The sequence below is a fragment of the Rhipicephalus sanguineus genome, chromosome 8 (assembly GCF_013339695.2).
Source record: "Rhipicephalus sanguineus isolate Rsan-2018 chromosome 8, BIME_Rsan_1.4, whole genome shotgun sequence".
Taxonomy (NCBI): Eukaryota; Metazoa; Arthropoda; class Arachnida; order Ixodida; family Ixodidae; genus Rhipicephalus; species Rhipicephalus sanguineus.
Window position 1 is genome coordinate 8,601,673 of NC_051183.1, and position 21,374 is coordinate 8,623,046.

Here is a 21,374-nt window from a genome sequence, read left to right on the forward strand (position 1 = left end):
CACGACCAGCGCAGCGAGTCCAACAGCGAACCGCGCGCACGACCATGTGAACTCCAACCAGCTCGAACAACTCCCGACAAATAAACGCCAACGCGATGGCAGAAGTAAATGCCTATCTCGGAGGCCTTGCTTTCGCAAGTAATTACGCAAGTAAAAGACGTCATGTTTGAAATACAAATCTCAAAGGCTACGCTTTTGTTATAAGTAAATGCCAATCTCGAAGGCGTTGCTTTTGCGAGCACTTACATCATAGACACCATTTTTGCAATACGGACCTCGAAGGCTATGCTTTTGTTTGTGTCAACCGAAAGTATCTGTCGCTTGCCTCTCATGCGGCTAATGTTACCGTCAAACCAGGCCAAGCTGCATGAAAAGTCACCATGGCCGCTCTCTTAGGTACTCACTCGGTCGGCTCGGAGCGCATTTCGCGACGTACCATACGGGAACAGTCCCACAGTTACGACGTAACAGCGGGGTTCCCAATACATTGTACCCTATGGGAGCTGTGCCGGGACCGGCGGAAAACGACGTAACAGCCGGGAAAACGCATCAGAGAGGAACGTAACAGCGGGGTTCTACTGTACTCAACTTCAGCATTATTATCAGCCTTATGTCAGTTCACGTTTTACGTCTACTCCAACATACTTCAACATGCAAGTGTTCATATGCCTGCTCAATATTTATTGATCAGATGAGCGAGTTACGTGGGAGGGGAGTGCCTTGACACCTCCCCCTCCTTTGCAAACTCTTTCATGGGAAGTTCCTGATAAAAATATCTCGTGCAAGTCATCCCTTTCAATGAAAATGTCCTTACTGGATTGTAAACACTGATAACTCGCATTTGAAAGAATGAGATCAAATGGCGCCAAGCAGAGCACCAATTACGTTGACTGATTCAAGAGTCGGCTCACTCAGACTCAAACCGAGCCACGAGTCTGAGTGAGTAATATTTTGGTGAGTCTCAGTCTAAGTGAGCCCAATTGAGTAAAATTTTAGTGAGTCTGAGTACAAGTGAGTCCGGTAGAGGAAGATTTTGGCGAGTCTGAGTCCGCGTGAGACCTAAGCGCAAAATATAGTTCTTGAGAGAGTCTGAGTGAGCTCCACATTTTTTGCCGACCTATGGTCAGCATGGCACAGATGTCTTCTCGTTCATTACATAGCAAGGGTCTAAACTCTGGCAAGTTTGAGGCCTTCAGGAAGCAGGTCAATGTTTATTGCTCATAAAGCTCACACGTCATGTGACACTATCGAGCAAGAGGAAAGAAGATGGCTTTTTAAGGGCTCGCTTGTCTTTGTTAGACACAATATTAATGAGAACTAACAGACAATAATGCCAAGGAAAGTGTAGGGATGTTACTTGTAGTAATTGGGATATAAATGTGAAGAATGTAAGGTGGACGAAAAGATAACTTACCGCCGGCAGGGACCGAACCTGCGACCTTCGAATAACGCGTCCGATGCTCTACCACTGAGCTACGGCGGCGGTCATCCTCCCGTCCACTTTATGTGGGTTTATATGTGCATTTAAACCTAGGAGTGTTAAGTCAGCGCCGATCGCAGCCATGGCGGTGAATGTGGAACACCCTTTTTCTGCCTGTTGGCGTCACGTAGCACGTGAACTTTTTACAAGCTGGCAGCTGACCAATATGGATGGTCAATAGAGGATGGTCTAAATGTGCCGCCATGGATACCAGGGACACCGGCTAACACTTTCAGGGTTAAATCTTGCACCAACGAAGGTGGATGGGCAAGTAGCAACTGCCCTTATAACAAAGCGGTAATGAATGCATGAATAATGTGGAGGTTGTGGGTTGAGCTCCCATCAGCGGCAAGTTGTTCATTCATCTTCATTTCAATTTAGGTTGTAATTTCTACACAACAATTAAGACCACACGTGGCTTCTATGATTTCCTTGGCTTCGTGCAGCTTTAAAGAGAAAGGCATTCACACGAACCTGAAGCCTCCATCCCCGGATGAATCCTTCGGTTTGAGTGATGGAGTCTTTGGTCTGGTCACAGGGTAGTCCCTTGAAGAAGAGAATAGAGCTTTCAATTTCTACACATCAAATAGAGGGGGCACATGTGTAGTAGAGGCCAAGAAATCAAGAAAGAAAAATCCTTTTATTACATTATTGAAATCTGCAGCTATTCTTTCATATGTAATGCCCTAAATCAGTGCACAAATACACATTAACTCACCAAGTTTCATGAACATTATTCAAGACTTTAAAAAAGAAAACTTTTAAAGAGCACTGTCCCCCCTTAGAGCTGCAGATAAGTTTCCTTATACTTTCCTTGGCTTTAAAGAAAAACAGTGATGGGAGCGACATTTTGATTTTTGGAGCAGATTCTGGAGCAGAAAAATGGTGCTTTGGAGCGGCCATTAGTGTTTTCAAAGCAGAAAAAAAATGCTTGTTTGGATCAGCTATTGGTGTTTTTGGAGCAGATGGCAAAATATTCCAAACGACTCCTGGAGTTTAAAGCACCGTTTAACATCCCATAACTATTAATATTTATTACTAAACATATTGCACATACAATAATCACTTCAAACTGCAAGAAACAAATAATTAAGCCAATGGATGGTCACTGAACACAAAGTAAGATGAGCAACATATATTTAAAATACCAGTACTTGTGAAAGAAATGATACAAAAACAATAAAGCTGAGCACCAAATTACAAAAAGCCACAATCACATGTAAATATTGCCAAAGCAGCAGTTTTATATAATCGGTATGAGTTCAATATTATTTTCATATTTTGCCAAAATAGTCTGCATTAAAAATTTCAAAAATAAAATAAGTTAAATGAGCTACACACTTAGAATGCCAGTTCTTGTGGCGTAAATGAGGTCCAAGCTGATTGAGTCCTAAATGTAATCAGTCATACATCAAAGTCACAGCAGCAGTTAGTAATCAGTATGATATCGAACTAATCTCATACATTTCACCAAAATAGTCTGCTTGTCAGGTACAAATATACAACTAAATCAGATATCAGTGATGCTACCGAGGACTTCTGATTTGGAGCAATTTTTGGAGCAGCAAAATTTCCGTTTTGGAGCACTATGGAGCAGCAAAAATTTTCATCTTGGAGCACTTTGGAGCAGATAATTTTGCATCTGGGAGCACTCTGGAGCAGCAAATTTTACATGCTGGAGTGCACTACAGAAGCATATTGCATTAACATTCAAGCCCCTGAATATTATTGTGGGCCTCTTATGAAGGCTAGAAATATTTCGATTCATTGAAAATCTCATAGAAAAATCATCTCAGGAGAACTCCATACTTCACTCGCTCATGAAAAAATAAGGGCTCATGCAGTTGAGTGTTCTGGATTAACCTCTTCGGCGATTATTTTCGACACTTAACAAATAAACAGAATAACGGATCAATAAAATTGCATTTTATGAAATAACACTCTAACTACATCTACGTGGTTATCAGCAGATGCGGTAGACAAACGTCGCGATGTACAGCAGTGCCTCAATGCCAAAGAGCCACACTGTCCCTAATGCATTCCCCTAAGAAAACTCCAAGGCGAAAGCTAGGTTTTATTTCTTCTCAATAGACGGGTAGATCCTCCCCCTCCCACTCTGCAAGCTTTCTGCACCTCGCCTGGTTTTGCGCTAGCTCCATGATCGGTGCACCGATCACGGAAGCAGTGTAAAGCGACGATGTCGTGATGACGTCATCACGTGACGTCACGATATATGACGCCATGATGACGTCACAAGTTTTGACGATCTATGACGTGATGATGATGCCATCACATGATTATTTTTTGCATCAATTGATTGATGCCGCCAACGGTCAATTTTCGTGTTTGATAAAGCATCTAAGGCTTTTGCATTAATATTGCGGGTTGAACATTAACAGCCTGGCCGTTAACAACCTGGCCTTACATGCCAAACTGTCCTCCACCATGTCACCTCTGTGCCATGCGCGAAACAGCTTCGCTTATTATCCACTTCACAGGGTGAAATGGCTCCTCAAATTTTTTAAAATTTTTATTGTGATAGCAATGACATGGACACTCTCGGCAGATTTTTGCCATCGCCGTTGCCGTAATTTTCCGTATAAAGTCCAAATTAATAACATCACCACGCGCATTCTAGCCGTGGGTAAAAGCTCGCGAGCGCTGGTGACGAACGCGGCTGAAGCGGAGACTAAACTAGCCGGCCGTCTGTCTCCGTCGCACGGACAGCGCATGAGATATCATCTTCCCTCGTGCGGGCCTGCCGTCGATTGCTCATCAAACAGAGAGGAAACGCCCCGCCCGTCTTTCGCAAGGAGCATGAAGGGACGCCAGGGGAGCGAAGGAGGGGGGGGTGCATCGTTCGAAGGGCGCAGTCGCTTGCGCGCGCGCCATCTCGAGGCATCAGGAGACGGTTCGTAAACTTGCTGTGCTCTCAACGCTTACTTCGCGTTTAGAGAACTCAGAGCACGAAAACGCTTCGGTTCCTGGAGCGGCCATATTCCCTTAAACCAGCGTTTTGTTGAGTTAGCGAGATCGGATCCAAAAGAGTTAGCTGCTAGCCTTACTTCGTTTAACAATACAATTTGTTGGTATCGCATTTATAACCGAGTTTTTTTAACCGTCAGCTATTAGAGAGTTTTAGTGCCGGGGAGCCCAAGCCACCTGCGTACGTAAGCCCTTGCGCTCTTTTGTGTTCTAAGTGGATGCGGCTGGGAGCACAAAGGAACGCAAGAGCGTGCGTACGCAGGTGGCTTGGGGTCCCCAGCACTAAAACTCTCTATTGACCCTCGAAAGCGAGGGGCGGACATGTAACATGGCGTAGCCGCTTCACTGGGGCCGTGAGCGACGGGCCCGCTACTGACAGCTGCGCATTTGCGGCTGATCCGACCAGGAGATATGCTTTTATTAATAAGATTACATTTTTAAAAAAGCAAGCAAAAATTCGATTTGGAACCCTAGCACATGAGCTCGAAACGGCAGGGCCTTTTAGGCGGTATTTACCGCAGAGTTTACAAACTCGGATGTGCTGGTGGAAGGAATTACGAAAAGGCTCTTCTGGATGAAGATCCATGGATAAAGCATATCTGAGGAAAAGTGTCAACGCGCTCCCACCATTCGCATGCTCTTCCATAAACGCGAAGCAAGGAAAATTCAATATTGTTCCATATATCTACCGCTAGCGATCCCAGATTTCATTCCGCAATGTCCAGAAACAGAAGTGACAGACATTTTAGCGGCACGCATGTAGTTATTACAGAACATTGCTTTCCTTGCGTGCCATGCGACGCTTGAAACGAGCTATCAGCAGAGTTTCTGGAACAGACGACGTCCGTCAATGAATCTCTATCGCACTTTCTCGCTACCGATAGGCCTACACATCACGAGCCTCTGCGGAGAGCGCGTTTTGCTGTCGAGCCAACTTGCAGAACAGAAGCTACGTCGGCACCGTGCATGGCATTGTGGCTTACTCTGGACGCACGCGCGAGCGCTCTTTATTCAGTGGAATAATTCTTGGTCCATGGTTGTGACTTTGGCAGCCCCAAGATCAAACTGCACATGTTCCGACGCGCTGGCGGTGCGACTGCCGGTGATAGACGCCCCCAAACGCGAGACTTTGGCGCAATTTTCGTCGACATTATCAGGATGGCGCAGTAAATACAATTTGGCGCACTTTGGCGCAGTTGGCGCAGGAGTGGAATTACTGAGATATATATCAACAATGCCAGTATATGTAGCATTGTGAGCGTACAGCTGGTATACAAGCTGCATACTAGATGATAATATACAGCATGCTTTTGTTTATGCTCGCTGGATGGTCACACGGTTAAAGTTCACTGTTTTCAGTTTCCCAGCACCATTTTGGAGCAGGTTCAGCGCAGTTACTAACAAATATTACACTTTGGAGCAGCACTTCCATCACTGGAGAAAGGCACAAGTAACCAACCTGAAGCCTCCATCCCCTGATGAATCTTTCTGCTTGAGCGATGGGGTCTTGGGCCTGGTCACAGGATAGTCCCTTGAAGAGGAGTACGGACTGCCCCCCCCATCTCCTCGGACGGGGCTCAAGCTCCGGCGAGTACTGGCCAACGCTGGTGGCGAATCCACAAAGCCGGATCGTGTCCGCACAGGCGTCTTTGACCTTATCCGCTGTTCTTTATCCTGCACTATCGACTTCGTGACAGCTGCCGCAATCTGCATGCATGAAAGAAACACAGCCCAACATCGCCATAAGCAAACTGCACAAGCATTACCGAGAGTTGCACAACAGCTCAACAAACTCGCAAAGATTGGCAAGCCACGGTAAATCAGATTCTCTCACAAGATTGTGCCCTCACAGGCATCTGACATTAAATGCTGCTTTTTTCCTGCATCAGCACACCAAAATGGGAGTCAGTGGGTGACATAACTTTTCGACCACCCATGGCACCCACGTCGTCATCAAGACACGGTACCTTAAACATGGCGGCGATGACATGTTTCTGGCTTCCACTCCTGAATCTGGTGCTTGCAGCACCCGAAAGCATAGCCTCTGAGATTGGTAGGTGCTACTCCAAGGAAATAGTTTGTGCAACACTAAGCTGACGTCAAGACGTAGAAATCCACAGCTAGCACTTAATGCTGCCTTAGAATGCAATGCAATTAAAATTTTCTTAAATAAGATTGAGTACTACGGACAGAATTATACCAAAAATGAGCTACGTTATCAGGCTAGTGCTAGAATGTTCCACCACAGTCGCATTTTGTATCCCACATTTACTTTAATATATATATTAACAAGGAGCTTGCACATAAGAGAAGACTAAGGCAATCGCGTGCAAACATTAAAGGGATGCTAAAGTGAAACCATGAACCGGTTTAGATTGATAAACTGTACTTTGAGAACTCTAATGTCACTAGTTTCACCATCACAGCTTTATTAATAGAGGAGAAAATCAAGGTCAATATTTCATTTTGAAGTTTCACGCCGAAATCTCAGCACATGACATCACGGATTTTATCATGTATCTTTCGTATTTTGGCAACATTGTCTCAACGAAACTTTCAGAAACTTGGCAGGTTAAGTCTATGGCCACCTCAGAGGACAATGTAATTCACTTTTACCAATTGGGAACGACGTAGGACATAGTAGATGCTGTCAAAATCAATGACGTCATGACAGTTGGTGCGGGAACTTCAAGGTGGTGTCGCCACCCGCATTTTTTTTGTGCGTTTTGTCGCTTACCAAGCGTCTTTTCGCATCAAGTGTGGTGATTTTGGAATTGTGACAAGTGATTTACTAATATGAGACAAATCACTTTTCTCTTTAGTGTCCATTTAATAAAATGAGCATGCATTAGTTGCATTCTTTCTCCGTGTCCTAAATACAACAGTGGTCTCGTCAGTAATATTGGCGTTTGGAAGCCCTGAGTATTAGCCTATCAGTGTATCCCAAATTGTTATTTGCCTTTAGTGCATCTTTAAGTAGACCAGTTCAAGCATTAAAACTGTGCTATCTGCCCACACACAATGTTTAAAAATTCTCCATCACTCTAAATACACTGAACCCAAATGCATGCTTGAATTTTTCACTGTCATTTCCCACAGGCTCACCGTCATTACCCACCATGCTGGCTTAGCACGCAAGGTACTCTCGAGGGCGCGGGTTCGAATCGTGACCATAGCAGCTGCATTTTGATGGGGGCGAAATGCAAGAACAGCCGTGTACTTCGATTTGGAGATCCCCACATCAACGTGCCTCATAATCATATCGACACCCGTCTTCACGAATTTTTCATTTCTTCAAGATTCCATCTTTCCCTGAACTTCATAATCATATCATTGTTTTGGCATGTAATACCCCAGCAATTAATGGCTAACATTTCGATATCTTTTTGTGACAACTTTGCTTAACACATGCAACTTATTGAAAGAATAATAAAACTTATGTCCTTTTATTCGCTGCTGAAGCGATAGTGTTGGCTAAATTAAAATGTCGTATTTAACCCATTTAGACGCCACCAATGAAGAACTGTCGGTAAATGCGTCAAATCAATACGTTATTTCAAGGCACTTGATATTTTTATTGCAACAAAAATGTCATAATATGTCAGTTTATGTGTATTACAGTACTTAATGCTAATTAAACATCTATTTATTCCGAAGCCATTCATGCTCTGTTTTTACATAAATAGGACCAAATATCAGGCTAGAAATATAGTGCATCTTCGTTTTCAGTTATGTCCACTTTGAGCAAAGAAATTGATGTGGCTTGCAGAAAGCAGCACATCGAACCACTCGTCGAACATGGTACTGTGTTCAGCAAAGTTATCATGTGCAACAGTACACTGCTAAATGAAGTTAAATGAAGTTATGCAGAAGGTTCAATTCACCCAAAGCTCTATGTATCTTGCTCTTTCCTAGCCACTAGTTGACAGAACTAGCAAAACAAGTGGTGCACACAATTGCGCACATAGCGCCTGATGAAAGTGTTAACATCCCAAAGCTCTAAAGGGAAACCCGGGTGGAGAAGTGGGTATAATTTCAATTTACTATGCAACCAGAGCATGGCTCATGGGCTTCTTTTTTTTTTTTTCTCAATATGTGGGCGCTGCACGCAGGACGCGCTCAGATGAATGAGCGACGCAAGCAGTCGCACCCTCAGTGACGCGAACAGCGCATGAAACACACAAGGACGAAAGACCAACGAGGACTAGCGCTTCTTGTGTGTTTCATGCGCTGTTCGCGTCACTATCAAATACCAACTAGCCCGGTCACACACCTTGCTTCGTACCCTTAGGTGGTGTTGCGCCGCGATTGCTCCCTGAACTAAGGCGGACCAACGGTTCCCACTGAGAAGCGAGCGTTTGCACTGGCATTGAAAAAAATAGAGGAGGCGCTGGTGAAGGGGTCTCAAAAGCCATACGGAAAAGTGAGCAGTCGACTGACGTTTGGTTTGCGTATGCACGATAGCACCGTCTGTACATTTCAAAATTTACTGGTCAAAATAATCAGTGCATTTTTATGTGCACCTTCTCAAATGCAAAGCTGTTAAAAAGCTATATCGGTGATATTATGCATGGTCCATTAAAACGACCATACATAGTGTTAAGAAATAATTTCGTACAAAACAAGTGCAACAGTTAAATCACTTAATGATGTGAGTTGCACACCACTGAGCTGGACAAACAAAAACAGCTCACGTTTACCCTGACATCACAAAACAGTTATTCTAGTAATTGGTGACTCAGCAGAGATGGCCACAATGGGGTCAGAAATGACTTCAATTCTCTCTTCAAACAGTAGCAACGAAAAACATTAATTATTTTTGTAAACAAAAAGCTGCTACCTGTTTTTAAATATCTGTAAGATGCAAACCCGAAAGATGGCCCGAGGAAATTCACTTCGTACAATCCCTGGTAGCACGCAATGTTGCCACAATGTACAAGCAACTTTCTCAATGTGGCGGCAGCGTTGTGTCAACATTTGGTGCTACTATAGGGATTATTGTAATGCTCCTTATGGGTACGCTCACTATATTGATTGTACAATTCAGCTAGCTGGCTTAGAGTAGAGAAGGTGCAGGAAATGATCTTTTGCACTGCCGTGTACTCTTTCCTTTGGTCCTTGAGTGCTTGAGGCTCCGTATCCTCTAGACAGTCTTACAAGAACATTTTCCCGAACTTCAAACAGCACGATAAAGAAACAGTAGCTAATTTCACCAGTAAGCATTAATTGTGCGTTCAAATGGTTGTTTTTGAGCACTCCTGCAAAGCTTGCAAGGGTCATGTAACAAATTGACCAAACTATTTAAACAAGCACACTCTTACGAAAGGTAAAAAATATGCTAGAATAATGCCACTGCAGTTTACTACAGCTTCATTTCTGTGTTATCATAAAAGGCGCACGGTAGTGGTTCGAAACAAATAGTCAAACATGCAATAAGTTACGTGCCTAACTGCAAATCAATAATAGAACAAGAAACACCTTGCCATTCGTGAATGGGTCTTTCGGCACTTTTCTCAAAATCGGTCGTGTATTGCCATCTTGAAAACGTCTGGGCCTCCAGTCGGGGAGACTAATCCGTAGCCTCATCGTAAGAACAGAGTTGGCTACGTCATGTAAGTACACTCTTGACAGATACACACCGATATTTCGATGAGGCAGGCTTCCTAGCAAAACATTTAGATTTTTGGAAGCTGAAATACACCCCAACTTAGAAACAACACGAACGCAAGACCTGCTTATTTTTCGTGTTCACAGAACGCAGGTTTGCAGGTGGTCAAGAGAGATAGCCCCTTTCATTGTGCAACGGATTTATGGCGGCATCCAAGATTCGGCAGGTTGCATGGATATTTTATAGATTCATATGTAAAATATCCACAATGAATGGTGCTGCTGAGAATAAAACCTGAAACTGCTTGTTGCAACAATAAACTAGAACCTCAGCTTTGTAAGAAATCGACGGAACAATTGCTATAGGGCTCTCATAACTAAAGGTGCTGAAAAAACAAGGGTATACTGTCCGGAAGCAGTCAGAAATCTAATAGTTGAATAGAGGCATTTAAACGAATGTTTTATGGTAAGCAATATTACAACCCACTTGTAGCGCAAGTGCCCGTTTACGTAGCTCATTGTGCAATGTAGCAAACCAAACGGACGACATTGCAGTACATCGTCCGTACACGTAGCAGATCAAACACTTGTGCCTAAGCCAGTAAAAATAGTTTGCTTTCCAGCTACAGTGACCACTTCGACGACTAGCCCTCCTTGCTTGCATAGTACGCTGTCGACCACCGTGTCACACGTCTGTTGCGCCCGAGGCATATTAAACTAAATGACATTTCCAAAGAGCGAGCAATCAATCAAACAATCAAATGCAAGTGTTGCTCTTAGTGACCGATAAGCATGACAACAAAGCAAGAAGCCGACGCCACAAACGATATGGACGGGTCACTCACTTCCTGCAGCTCCTTCTTGGTGGGAATCTTTCGGGCCCTGGACTCCCTCTGCGTCTGCGGAGTCTTGGAGCGAGAACGGGAGCGGGACCGCGACCTGGAGTAAGACCTCGAGCGAGACCGCGACCGCGATCGAGACCGGGAACGGGAGCGCGATCTCGAGTAGTAGCGGTCCCGGCTGTACCTGTCTCGATCCCGATCGTCGTCGTAGCGTTTGTTGTACCCGTAGCCGCCCCTACCTCGACCCCGACCCCGTCCCTCGTACGATCCACCTCCCCTAAAACCCCGGCCACGACCGCGGTACGGGGCTCTGGGAAAGAATCCGCCGCCGCGCCGGCCACCGCGGAATGGGCGCCCGGACATGGTCTATCAGGACCCTCTGTTCTTTTTCCTGTCAGACAGTTCTGTGACGGGGTCCGCAAGGACCGCGTCAAGTCCAGCGTGAGCTCGGATCCGAGCTACATAGGGAACCACTGTATCAGGCGTGTTGCACACTATAGTTCCTTCTTCTCGAAGCGCTGCAAACCGACAGAAAGTCACGCACCACGCACATCAACAATGGCGTCGGCATCAACGGCGCACAATGTTTGCGGCGTGCATTGAGAAAGGAATGGGTGCCTTGCAGCTGCAGCATGAACTTTCGCGCGAAAGTTGCGAAAGGCAGCCCCTTGCAGTGCCACAAAGAAGCCGTGAACTCCACCTACACGATGCATCTAAGAGTATCCAGAAAGACATGTATTAGGAACGCAATGCGCTGAGGAGGAGCAAAAAATATTATGTTTAATTTTTGTCGCGTGAAGAGCGCCAGATTAGGCGGGCTACGTGGGAGCAACCGCGGCAACATCGATGTATTTTGGTTTCGCTTTCGCCGAAGCGTGCGGTAGTCGGGTGGTCGGTTTTGCGTCCGGTCCGGTGTCCGTTTACATCAATACAGTGAACTAGAATTCTAGTTTACCACAGCTAACACATGTTGGCCGAGGTCGACGTCTTCGTGGGGAACAACACGCTGATCGATCCCGAAGTATTCCAGCTATGGCTGCAAGGCTACTCAGGTGCGATCTGGCTTGTTCCTTGCGCGGAAGTCATGTTCGCCGAGGAATTATACAACAGATTCTCTAAAGCCTTTATCGTGTTTACGAGTCTCTCAAGGAGAAAAAGTCCGGTTACGCTCTCTGTAACACTTGACGGCGAAAATATGCTTCGCACTTGATAAGCTGTATTAAATTATACGATCGCGGACTAGACTCCTTGCAAGACATAGCGAGCCGCAGTTCGAGAGACGTGCGTTTTCAGTCGATTTAATTGTTCCTGCCCTTTGAAGCTTTCTTCACCTCACATCGTGTCGCATCCTCCAGCACCTGCACACCTTTGACCAAGCGACGATGTCAACTAACGAGGTCGTGTGATGGCGTTACAAATTTATAAGGTCTCTGACGTCATGATGACTGCACGTAGTGACGCCATTAGTGACGTAGGTCACGTGGGTTTTTGTACCACTTCATTTGCATGCAGTGTTTCACTCCAGAGGCCGCTCAACGAGACACTTAACTTTTGAAGAAAAAGACCGTAGCGCAAAACGGACTAGGACGACACAAGAACACAGGACAGGTCGTCCTTATTGTTCCATTTGCGCTACGTCGCTTTTTCTTCAAAAGTCATGAACCAACTCGCCTAACAAAGCGTTTCACTAAGAAACACTTGAGGCTTTCACATTAAAACGTACGGTGACACACTGACCGAATGTGCCCTGTGGTTGCAGCACAAGACGCAGCTGTCACACTCCACCATAATGAACGCATGAAGGAAACTGATATACCTTTGGAACTGCTGAAGAGCGATGTCTTGGACCACTACCGGACTCTCCAAATGCTTGAACGACTCCTACACAGTCCTGTTCACCTCGCCGAGCAGTGGACGTTTCAGCTAGCGCCGCAGACCCAGAGAATGCTCATTGCCAGGTATATCGCCCGCCACAAGCGTGCCATTCAATAGAATGACTTGACTTTTTTTTTTTTGCTGGAGGATAGCATAGATTTGTTGCTTCTTAACAAAAAGAGAGAATCGTATACGTGAGTGCTACTAGTTTAATGAAAGGTAGCAATGGCATTCAACAATCAAATCAGGCTTAATCATAGCGAAATACTTATATATTGGAAAAAAAAAAATGTTTGATCCATTGGCATTGCATTAAGAAAGGATAACCATGTACGTTGCAGCAGACATTTTTACTTGATGCTTCGGCTGGTGGCCCAGCTTTTATAAGTGTGCTACAAATCAGTATTTTAAGAAGCAGCGTCCATGATGTTATCTGCATGCCATCAATACGACAGCTTGCATGTGATGTCATGGACACAGCTTATTCAATTTAAGTTCTGGTACTCCAACATGATGGCTATGATGGCATCATAGCCATCGTGTTGGAGTTAACCAAAGTTCATATTTAGTTCGCTGTTGCCGATAATTCGCTATATCAGTGTTTGTTATAATTGCATTCAACTGTACTTCAACATGGTGGCTTCAGTGAAAACGCAAGCCATCTAGTGCTTATTTACAGACATAGTATGTGCTTGTTTCTTGTCTACATTTTTTGTATTGTGACTCGGGTTGTTTCCATAGGATGCTTAATATATCGATCAAATTTCCAACTTATTCAGTCCTCGTTATTGCATCACATATTTCTTCCTGTTGATATATCATTGTAGCACATTGCTACATACGTAGCACATGACCAGAATTCTCCTGAGTGCATTTCTGTGTGCCTTCAGCGAACATTTGGGTGCCACTGATGCAGAGTTATATTGCAGGTACTATGACTTTGACCAAAATGTTGTGAGAGAGTTCCTAGGAAAGAAGCTGTCTTCACGAAATCGTAAGGACCTGGACGAAGTCAGCGAAAAGACTGGTGTCGACATCAAAAGCTGCAGACGTCAGGTCTGTGATATGTTGGCCTCATGTGATTAAGGATGCAAAAAAAAATATTAGAGCTGACTTTCGTAGTCGGAAAACATGAGGATAAGTAAGCTTAACAGGAAATGCACTGTTCTACACATTCTTTGATGTCGTGCCAATGAAACTAACCATGAATGAATTCTGAAGGCTCATTCACAACAGTTAATAATAATTTCTGACATTTTATGTGCCAAATTAATGATATCATTATGAGGGACACCATGGTAGGGGCCTCCAGATTAAGTTTCACCACCTGGGCTTCTTTAACATGCACCTAGATCTAAGCACACAGGTATTCTTTTGCATTTTGCCCCTCCATCAAAATGCTGCCGCCGTGGTCGGGAATTGAACCTGCAACCTCGAGGTTAGCAGCAAAACAGCTTACTCATACTTAGGACTGCGCAACGCTCACAAAACAACTGCGCACTGCTGGGTTACCCCGGCATGTATTCCCACCATTCACTCACAACTGTTGTGCAACCAGGTACAGAAGGCACTCTTTTGGATTTCACACAAACGCCGTGATGCTTGAAAAAATCTCAACCATTGAAAAAAGAAAAACGGAACCCTTAATTGGAAAATACTGCATTCACTTTACACTCAGCCATATATGTGCATGGGGCATCTACTTGCATGGGTCATCTATGTGCTGGCTACTCAACCGAAGCTGGTTTGTAAAAAAAAATGTCATTATATTCGGTTATGCAGGGCACTCTAGTGCTTGCCGGTATATTTTCTAAGGCACAAGGAGTTTAAATCAAAAGTTCAGTAAAGCTTCAGTACTCCTTTTCAAGCTTAACTGATGAGCATATGTTCCTCCTAGCTCATTTATGTTTGTAGCATAACTTCCATTGTTGTATAAATGTTGTGTGTAACTGCTACTGTGTACGCTCATACAAAATACTGAAGCCACTGTATCTGAAGTAATGTGTACCCATTGTTGTTCTAGTTTGACAACATCAAGCGTGTCTATAAGGCAGTTGAAGAACTACCAGGGCCCCTCTCCAAGAACATACAGATTCATTTCCTGCTTCCTGAAGAACTGGCAAGGTGATTGTTTGCACATTTGAGACCCTTCCTTGCAACATACCAAGTATGTGTTTCTATATGTATTTGTGTAGGATGCTTAAACAAGTACTGACACAAAATTTTGAAGGCGAGATAACTTGTGGGATAGATTTGTATGGACACGCATCATCTATGAAATATCAACAGATAATATAGCCTAGAACATATTTAAAATCAATTTTAAAGGGCGTGTAGCGCCACTGCACGCAAAATGAGTCTTTGGTTTTCATGTAAACAACCAACCGCCCCCTGCGTCACGAGTTTGTGTTGGCTGCCACGATCCTTGCGAGCGCTCTCTCCTAGCAGACCTTTTCAAGAGAAGGAGGGGGCATACTTGTACAGGGGTACAAAGGCTGATGTCCTTGCTTGGGCAGTGCATTTTTGGGGGGTCACGCATATTTACAGCCCCTCAGAGGGCCAGGAAGCCTTCCTCGCACATGGTATTGTGCGCACACGTAGCCAGCTATGTTTACATGAAAACCACCCTGGGTCCCGTCCATAGGTTGGCAAACTCACTTATGAGTCGACTCACTCAGAATCACTCAGACTTTGAGTGAGTAGGGGTGAGTAATATTTTAGTGAGTCTGAGTGAGCTCTAAGGGCAAAATATATTTCACGAATGAGTCTTAGTGAGCTCCACATTTTTTGCCGACCTGTGCTCCCACCTCACTCGGTGCTCTCGGAAACCAAAACTATAACTGACCACTATAAAACCGTCTCCAAATAATTAACTGTCGTGCGCTTGAGCAAACGAGCTTTCCAGCTGTGATAACTGGGTTGTCAGCTACCTATTGCAACTGAAAAAGCGCTATGCCAAATTTTTGTGTCAGTGCACCTTTAAGTGAGAGAAAGCCTGATGTCAGTGCATGCATTGTAATCCAACATAAACTTGAAGTTTCCAATGAAACTCTCTCTTTGAGTTCTCTTTCTCTAATAACAAAGCAGTTTGAAAAATTATTTCATTAAAATGCTCCGTGACAGCACCTTACAACTTCCAGCGCGTAATTAAATTTGCAATGAGGCCTAGTGAGTGGCCTCTTTGGCATGCTTACGAATAATGTTTTGTAGTATGACAGTTAAGCCTGTCATGTACGTGCATTCACAATAAAATGCAAAAAGTATGTGCGCTAGTAAAACAATATTAAAAATACAGTGGTCTCTCTCACCTTAGTTGATGATTACTGATATGCCGAAAGTTCAACAAACATGCATGACAGAAGAAAAACTGATGCAACACTGTTTATTCTTTGTTACAAGAGGGATGCGGTTGAACTTCAACGTAACAAAGCAAATGTGATGTGTTTCTCAGTGATATCGGCATGTAATGGATATCAACTTACAACAAATATTGAAATACAATGGTGTTTCCAGGCTCGACGTGATTTCATTATAGCAAGGTTTGATTTTATTAACTATTAACCAACTATTCTAACAGAGTAAAATGTCTTTCTTCATCTTGCTTCAAGCATTGAGGTCTGCAGCTGTACAATAAAGTAGCTGAACATGGTCATTGACCAGACCAGTATAAATTATTTTCTTTCATGGTGCGCTGTTGCATGTATGTACCTCACGTACAATGCACGAGTTGAATGAATTAATTAATGGAATGAATGACGAATGAATAGATGATTGATTTAATGGATGCATGGATGAATAAATGTAATGTGCCAGTGTCCACATTGAAGTACTCATTTTAGTGAAATCCTAGATCTACTTTTTTGGTATCTCTTTTCACAGAAAGTATTCAGCTATTGTGTACATAACACACAACCGATTTGAAACTGGCAAAAAGAAGCTTGGTTACCTGCATTTGGAAGACTTCATCTTCTGTGCTGATCACATGATCCACTCATGGAGCTGCAGAAACCCAAGTAATCATGTCTCTTTCTTTTTGCCGCATCTAAGCTAGTAAGAAATTTTAATAGTTTCATTAAGCAGGCATCATATTTCACTGCGAGAAATAGAAGCGCAAAGTGAAGCTGCAGCTTCACAGTAGTGTTGCTCCGAAGCTGCGTCTAAGGGGGAACATCTGTTTTGTGGTGAAGCCACGCCGCAACACGAAATTTGTATACAAAAACCTTCTTTATCGCTGTAAAAAGCCACATCACATGGGTGAATATGCGAGCGCTTCGAATATTCGAAAGAATATCACAGTATTCGAATTCGCTTTGACAAGAACTTAAATTATTTGAAATTTCAAATGAACGAATAGACGTATATTCGACAGCATTTAACCCCTGTCCCACTGTAAAGGTGGTTTCACTGCATTGCGGAGCCGCTATGTCGTGAAACTACCTATCCAGGAGAAGTACGCACTGCCGCGAAGCTACAAGTCAAGCTTAAATGCACGTATTGCTTTAACCTCAATTAATTATTTAGTAAAGTTAAAAAGCTAGTCATACGGGCTTATTATATGCTAAATGTAGTAAATTTTAAAATGTAACGTATGTTACCGCTTATAACTTGCACCCTACTGCTATTCAAATCTTGCTACTATTCAAAGTTGCTTGCACTGCACTTCGAACCAAAAATGTGACATTCGCACACGCCAAGTTCCTATTTTTAGAAATATTGTGCAAGTTGACCAAAATGCTCATTTTTTTGATAATATGTGATATATATGCTATCCAAACTATTTTATTCAAAATTATTTGACCAAATCACTATTTGCTTCGCACTTCAATATTACTATTCACCTATCCCTAAACACCATGCTTCATAAAATGAGTGACAGTGAAAGTGGTGAAATATTGCCAAAGTTGCTTCAAGAGTGCAGATGGTACTGTAATTCGTTTGTAAGCAGCTTAACCAAAGTTTAAGCACATGTACCAGAGCCAGCATGGAGGGAAGCACAGTTTTACCTCTCAAAGCCCCGTGACTGTGTCTCAGATCATCGTTCACTTGACGGCATGAAATATTGCAGATTGCAAGTATGAAGAATCAGGCATGGAGATGGATCGAGAGTTTCTTCAGCATCTCCGTGAGATGAAGCTGCTTCTGGACAAGGACCACATAGACCGACTCAAGGATTCTGTTCTCTTCTCAGTGCGCAGTCACATCTCCAAGCACACCTTGCAGGACGTTGAATCCAACTTTAAGGTGACCCTCATTTCAGTGATGCTGTTCAAAAGTGTTGCGCCTTAATTTGGCATTGTACTTCTGACAGACAGACAGGACAGGTCTCTGTAGTCATGCACCATGCTGTGCTTTATACTGGGCATAGTAGAGATCATTCAACGGGGGATGTCACTGAAGCCAGTGTTTTGACAAATAGACTTGTCTTCGTCAAGGCAGCTGCTGCCTTGACAAAGGCAAGTCTTCTCGTCGAAACGCTGCTTCAGTGACAATCCCTGTTCTCTCATCACTTCAAGCACCTATCTTCCCCTGAACGTCTGTCTTGTTTACGCATAGGAGAGTGTCATAAAGCAGCATATGTTATTCTTTATGAAGTGCACAGGCAGATGGAAAGCTGTCTAGTCGGGAAAAGACACGAGGACAATTAAAATGTACACTGACCACAAATATTCACATAAAAGCATGACATTTTGTCTCCCGCACGGGAGCCTTGTTCACATTGAGAAAAAAAAAATTTTTTTTCAACTTTTTTTCGTTGGGAATGAGACACCTGTGTGGGTGCCAAAACGTCTTGCTTTTATGTGAACATTGGTGGTCAGTGTACATTTTAATTGTCCTCATTGTTCTTTACAGGCAACCAATTGCAAATAGGCTCAAGATGAACTTTCATATAGCTTGAATACTTAAGAAAAATGCTCTAAATCATAATTATAATTTACTAGAACATTGATGAGTGCTTTTAAAAAACATTAAACATGACTAAAATCTTTACAAATTTCATTATACTTAGATACAGAGGTGCAGATTTACATTTGCCCTTGAGACTTGGGGGGGGGTGGGTGGCGGGACGTTACCCAGACTGAGTCACTTAGAGAAAGGGAAAATAGGAGGTTGGAAGCTGAGCTGACCTAACTCTGCATTGAAGCAGGCACACAAAATAAATCCGTTATTGTTTTCATCAAGATTTTGAAGTTCATTTACACATGGTTCATTCCAGCAGTATCTGACATGTCGAGAACAAAATGTAGCCATTGATTGGAGGTGTCATGTTTATTAGGGAATAAGTAACAGCATAGGACTGTACGCAACAAAATAAAAATGAAGCTCATATTGAATGTGCTTCTTACTATTGAATATTATATGCACACACATGGTCTTGTGTTTCCTAACATGTAGTGTAAGTTTGTAGAAATTGCATAATAACCTTTTGTAAACTATTAGGTACATGTTATTCTATGTTTACATAGTCTCTGTAGAGGCGCCAAAGCTCTGACATGTTGATGCTGCGACTGGCCCATTACTTCATGTTTTTTTTATTGACTTTTCAGTCTCTGACACGAACGCTTGTCAACATTGCGTATGGACTGAACCACAGTAAAGATCTGAGAGATTTCTTCATCGACATTGTCGAGAAGGTATGCACACAGAACTGTAGTAGAATGTTCCTACTAAAGCTTGGCACATACTAAAACTGCAGTTACTGTAAGTGAACATGCGAGCCTCTATTTTAATACTTCTGCTTTTACTGCCAAGACCCCAATGTAGTAAACAGCCACACTTAATTCACTGTCATAAGCATCAGCATGACTGGTAGTGATGTCATGATCAACCAGTGCCATTCCTAGATGCACTCATGTGGTGCATTCAAGTATGCTGGTAATTCAGGCAGCATGTCCATGGCAGCATTCAGGTGTGAATAGTTCCAGCATACTCAGCACCTAGTTGATCACCTACTTAACTATAAAGATCACATTTGCTGATATAAGGCTTGGAGCAAGCCCCGTGTACTGGTAAGCTTACATTTATTTTTATTGTTTTTGTCTAGCTGTTTGTATAAAGAGACACTAAAGAGAAAAACTATCTTTTCTTGTATAAGCAATTTACTCTGTTGCACTAGTACCAAGTTTCAGTGAATTTCATTGAGCCAATGCCGTCAAAATACAAAAAATTTAGTTTGGAATTTGTGACGTCATGTGCGGTGATTTCGGCATAAAATTAAAAAATAAAACTTTGACCTTGATTTTCTGCTCTATTAATAAGCCTATGATAGTGAAATTAACGGCATTAGTGTTTTCAGAGTACAATATAGCAATCTAAACCAATTGATTGTTTCACTTTAGTGTCCCTTTCTCTAACAAGCTCATAGTTTGCAAGTATCTTAGCACGTTAATTCTGAACCTTTTGTTTTGCAGATCATAGAACCCTGTAGAACTGCCCACTGGACAGTGGACGAATTGCAATTAGTCATGGATGCATTTGTGAAGAGTCCTCAGAGTGTCACTTTTGGACAGTAAGGAAACATCTCATTCTTGTCTCAGCTTGCTTGCTTCACTGCTTCCTTGAATCAATTCTATATTAACATTGTTTGCTTTTTGCAGTGACCTTCATCTCCACGAAGTCTGGGTTCGCTATGCAGAGACAATGGCCAAGTGTGTCTACAAGCTCTACTCAGCATAGACACTCCTGATTATATGTGTTACATCAGCACAACATTCACTATGAGGCATTGAATAACTTTGAAACTAACAAACTGTGTCATAAATGTGTTGCACATTATTTCATGGCTGTGTGTACCACACTTAACGGGGCCATGACACCCAATTTTCTATCATAATTTGAGTTATGTGGGTTAATCCGTGCGTGTTTACAAACAAGCTGGCAAAATTTTAGCACATTTGGTTGAGCACTTAATTTATAATTGAATATTTTTATGAACATGCAAGCAGCCTGAGAGTTGGGCTACGCTGGTGAGCTGTGACGAAACAAGCTGCTTGCTGTGCAACTGTCTGCATTCCGGTGAACTATTTTGTTCTGTGGTCAGCTAGTTGTGCGTACAATCAAGCTATTTCCCCTTTGTTCAACTTGGCATTGAAAATGAACGATTTACAGTGGCCAAAACTTTGGTAGATGACTATGGCTTTGCTCCATGCAGCACATGACATCACACACGCCATGGCAAAACAGCAGTCACCGGCGATAGGTGGGGTTTGTAGCCAGCAACTTCTAGGGCTTATTTCATGCTGAAACATTTTTTTACGACGAAAACAACAAGCCCAGCTAGGTTAGTTCACGATCTTTGGTAATTTAAAGAATAACAACGTTACATGCACTAGGGAGTGCATCAACACAGGAAGTGGTTAACTTGATTTAGATAACAGTGTTATACACGCTACGATGTGCACCGAAACTGAAAGTGGTTATATGCATGACATTTGGCAAACTTGCATAAGTATCGCCACTTTGCCAGTGTTAGACCGTGTCACTGAGGGGCCAACCTAAACCATGCCGCTTTGCATTTCTCACCGTTTCGCCAGCATCACTACTGAACAGCTTAGGGTCATGTAACCTGAACAGAAACGCCACGTATG

At 43.2% G+C, this 21,374-nt stretch overlaps 2 protein-coding genes across 5 annotated transcripts in view; one reads left to right on the forward strand and one right to left on the reverse strand.

Moving 5' to 3' along the window:
* Positions 1–11,501, reverse strand: part of LOC119401285 (titin) — a 70,392-nt gene extending 58,891 nt beyond the window's left edge. For 2 of the 3 annotated variants that reach the window (XM_037667975.2, XM_037667972.2), the window contains exons 1-3: positions 10,918–11,501; positions 5,925–6,172; positions 1,955–2,026 (exon numbers count right to left, since the gene is read on the reverse strand). In XM_037667975.2, coding sequence (XP_037523903.1) covers positions 1,955–2,026; positions 5,925–6,172; positions 10,918–11,277 — 680 coding nt within the window. In that variant the 5' untranslated portion in view covers positions 11,278–11,501. The remainder of the gene's footprint in view (positions 1–1,954; positions 2,027–5,924; positions 6,173–10,917) is intronic. The other variant, XM_037667973.2, reaches the window with a different exon arrangement.
* Positions 11,502–11,765: 264 nt separating this feature from the next.
* On the forward strand, positions 11,766–20,495 carry LOC119401287 (acidic fibroblast growth factor intracellular-binding protein). 2 transcript variants are annotated; one of them, XM_037667977.2, is made up of 9 exons: positions 11,766–11,966; positions 12,674–12,872; positions 13,719–13,845; positions 14,813–14,913; positions 16,669–16,802; positions 17,855–18,030; positions 19,335–19,421; positions 20,199–20,296; positions 20,385–20,495. In XM_037667977.2, exons 1-9 carry the CDS (start codon positions 11,882–11,884, stop codon positions 20,461–20,463), a joined length of 1,086 nt encoding a protein of 361 aa, XP_037523905.1. In that variant the 5' UTR covers positions 11,766–11,881; the 3' UTR covers positions 20,464–20,495. The 2 variants fall into 2 exon arrangements, with proteins under 2 accessions (XP_037523905.1, XP_049274693.1); XM_049418736.1 differs by having other exon boundaries at positions 11,772–11,966; positions 17,855–18,023; positions 19,328–19,421.
* The last annotated feature ends 879 nt before the right edge of the window (positions 20,496–21,374 follow it).

Excerpts from the sequence above, each read along its gene's own strand:
- LOC119401287 (XM_037667977.2), top strand. The coding sequence starts at position 11,882 with ATGTTGGCCGAGGTCGACGTCTTCGTGGGGAACAACACGCTGATCGAT. Across the intron at positions 13,846-14,812 it reads TCAAAAGCTGCAGACGTCAG|TTTGACAACATCAAGCGTGT; the intron begins GTCTGTGATATG and ends TTGTTGTTCTAG. Across the intron at positions 20,297-20,384 it reads CAGAGTGTCACTTTTGGACA|TGACCTTCATCTCCACGAAG; the intron begins GTAAGGAAACAT and ends TGCTTTTTGCAG.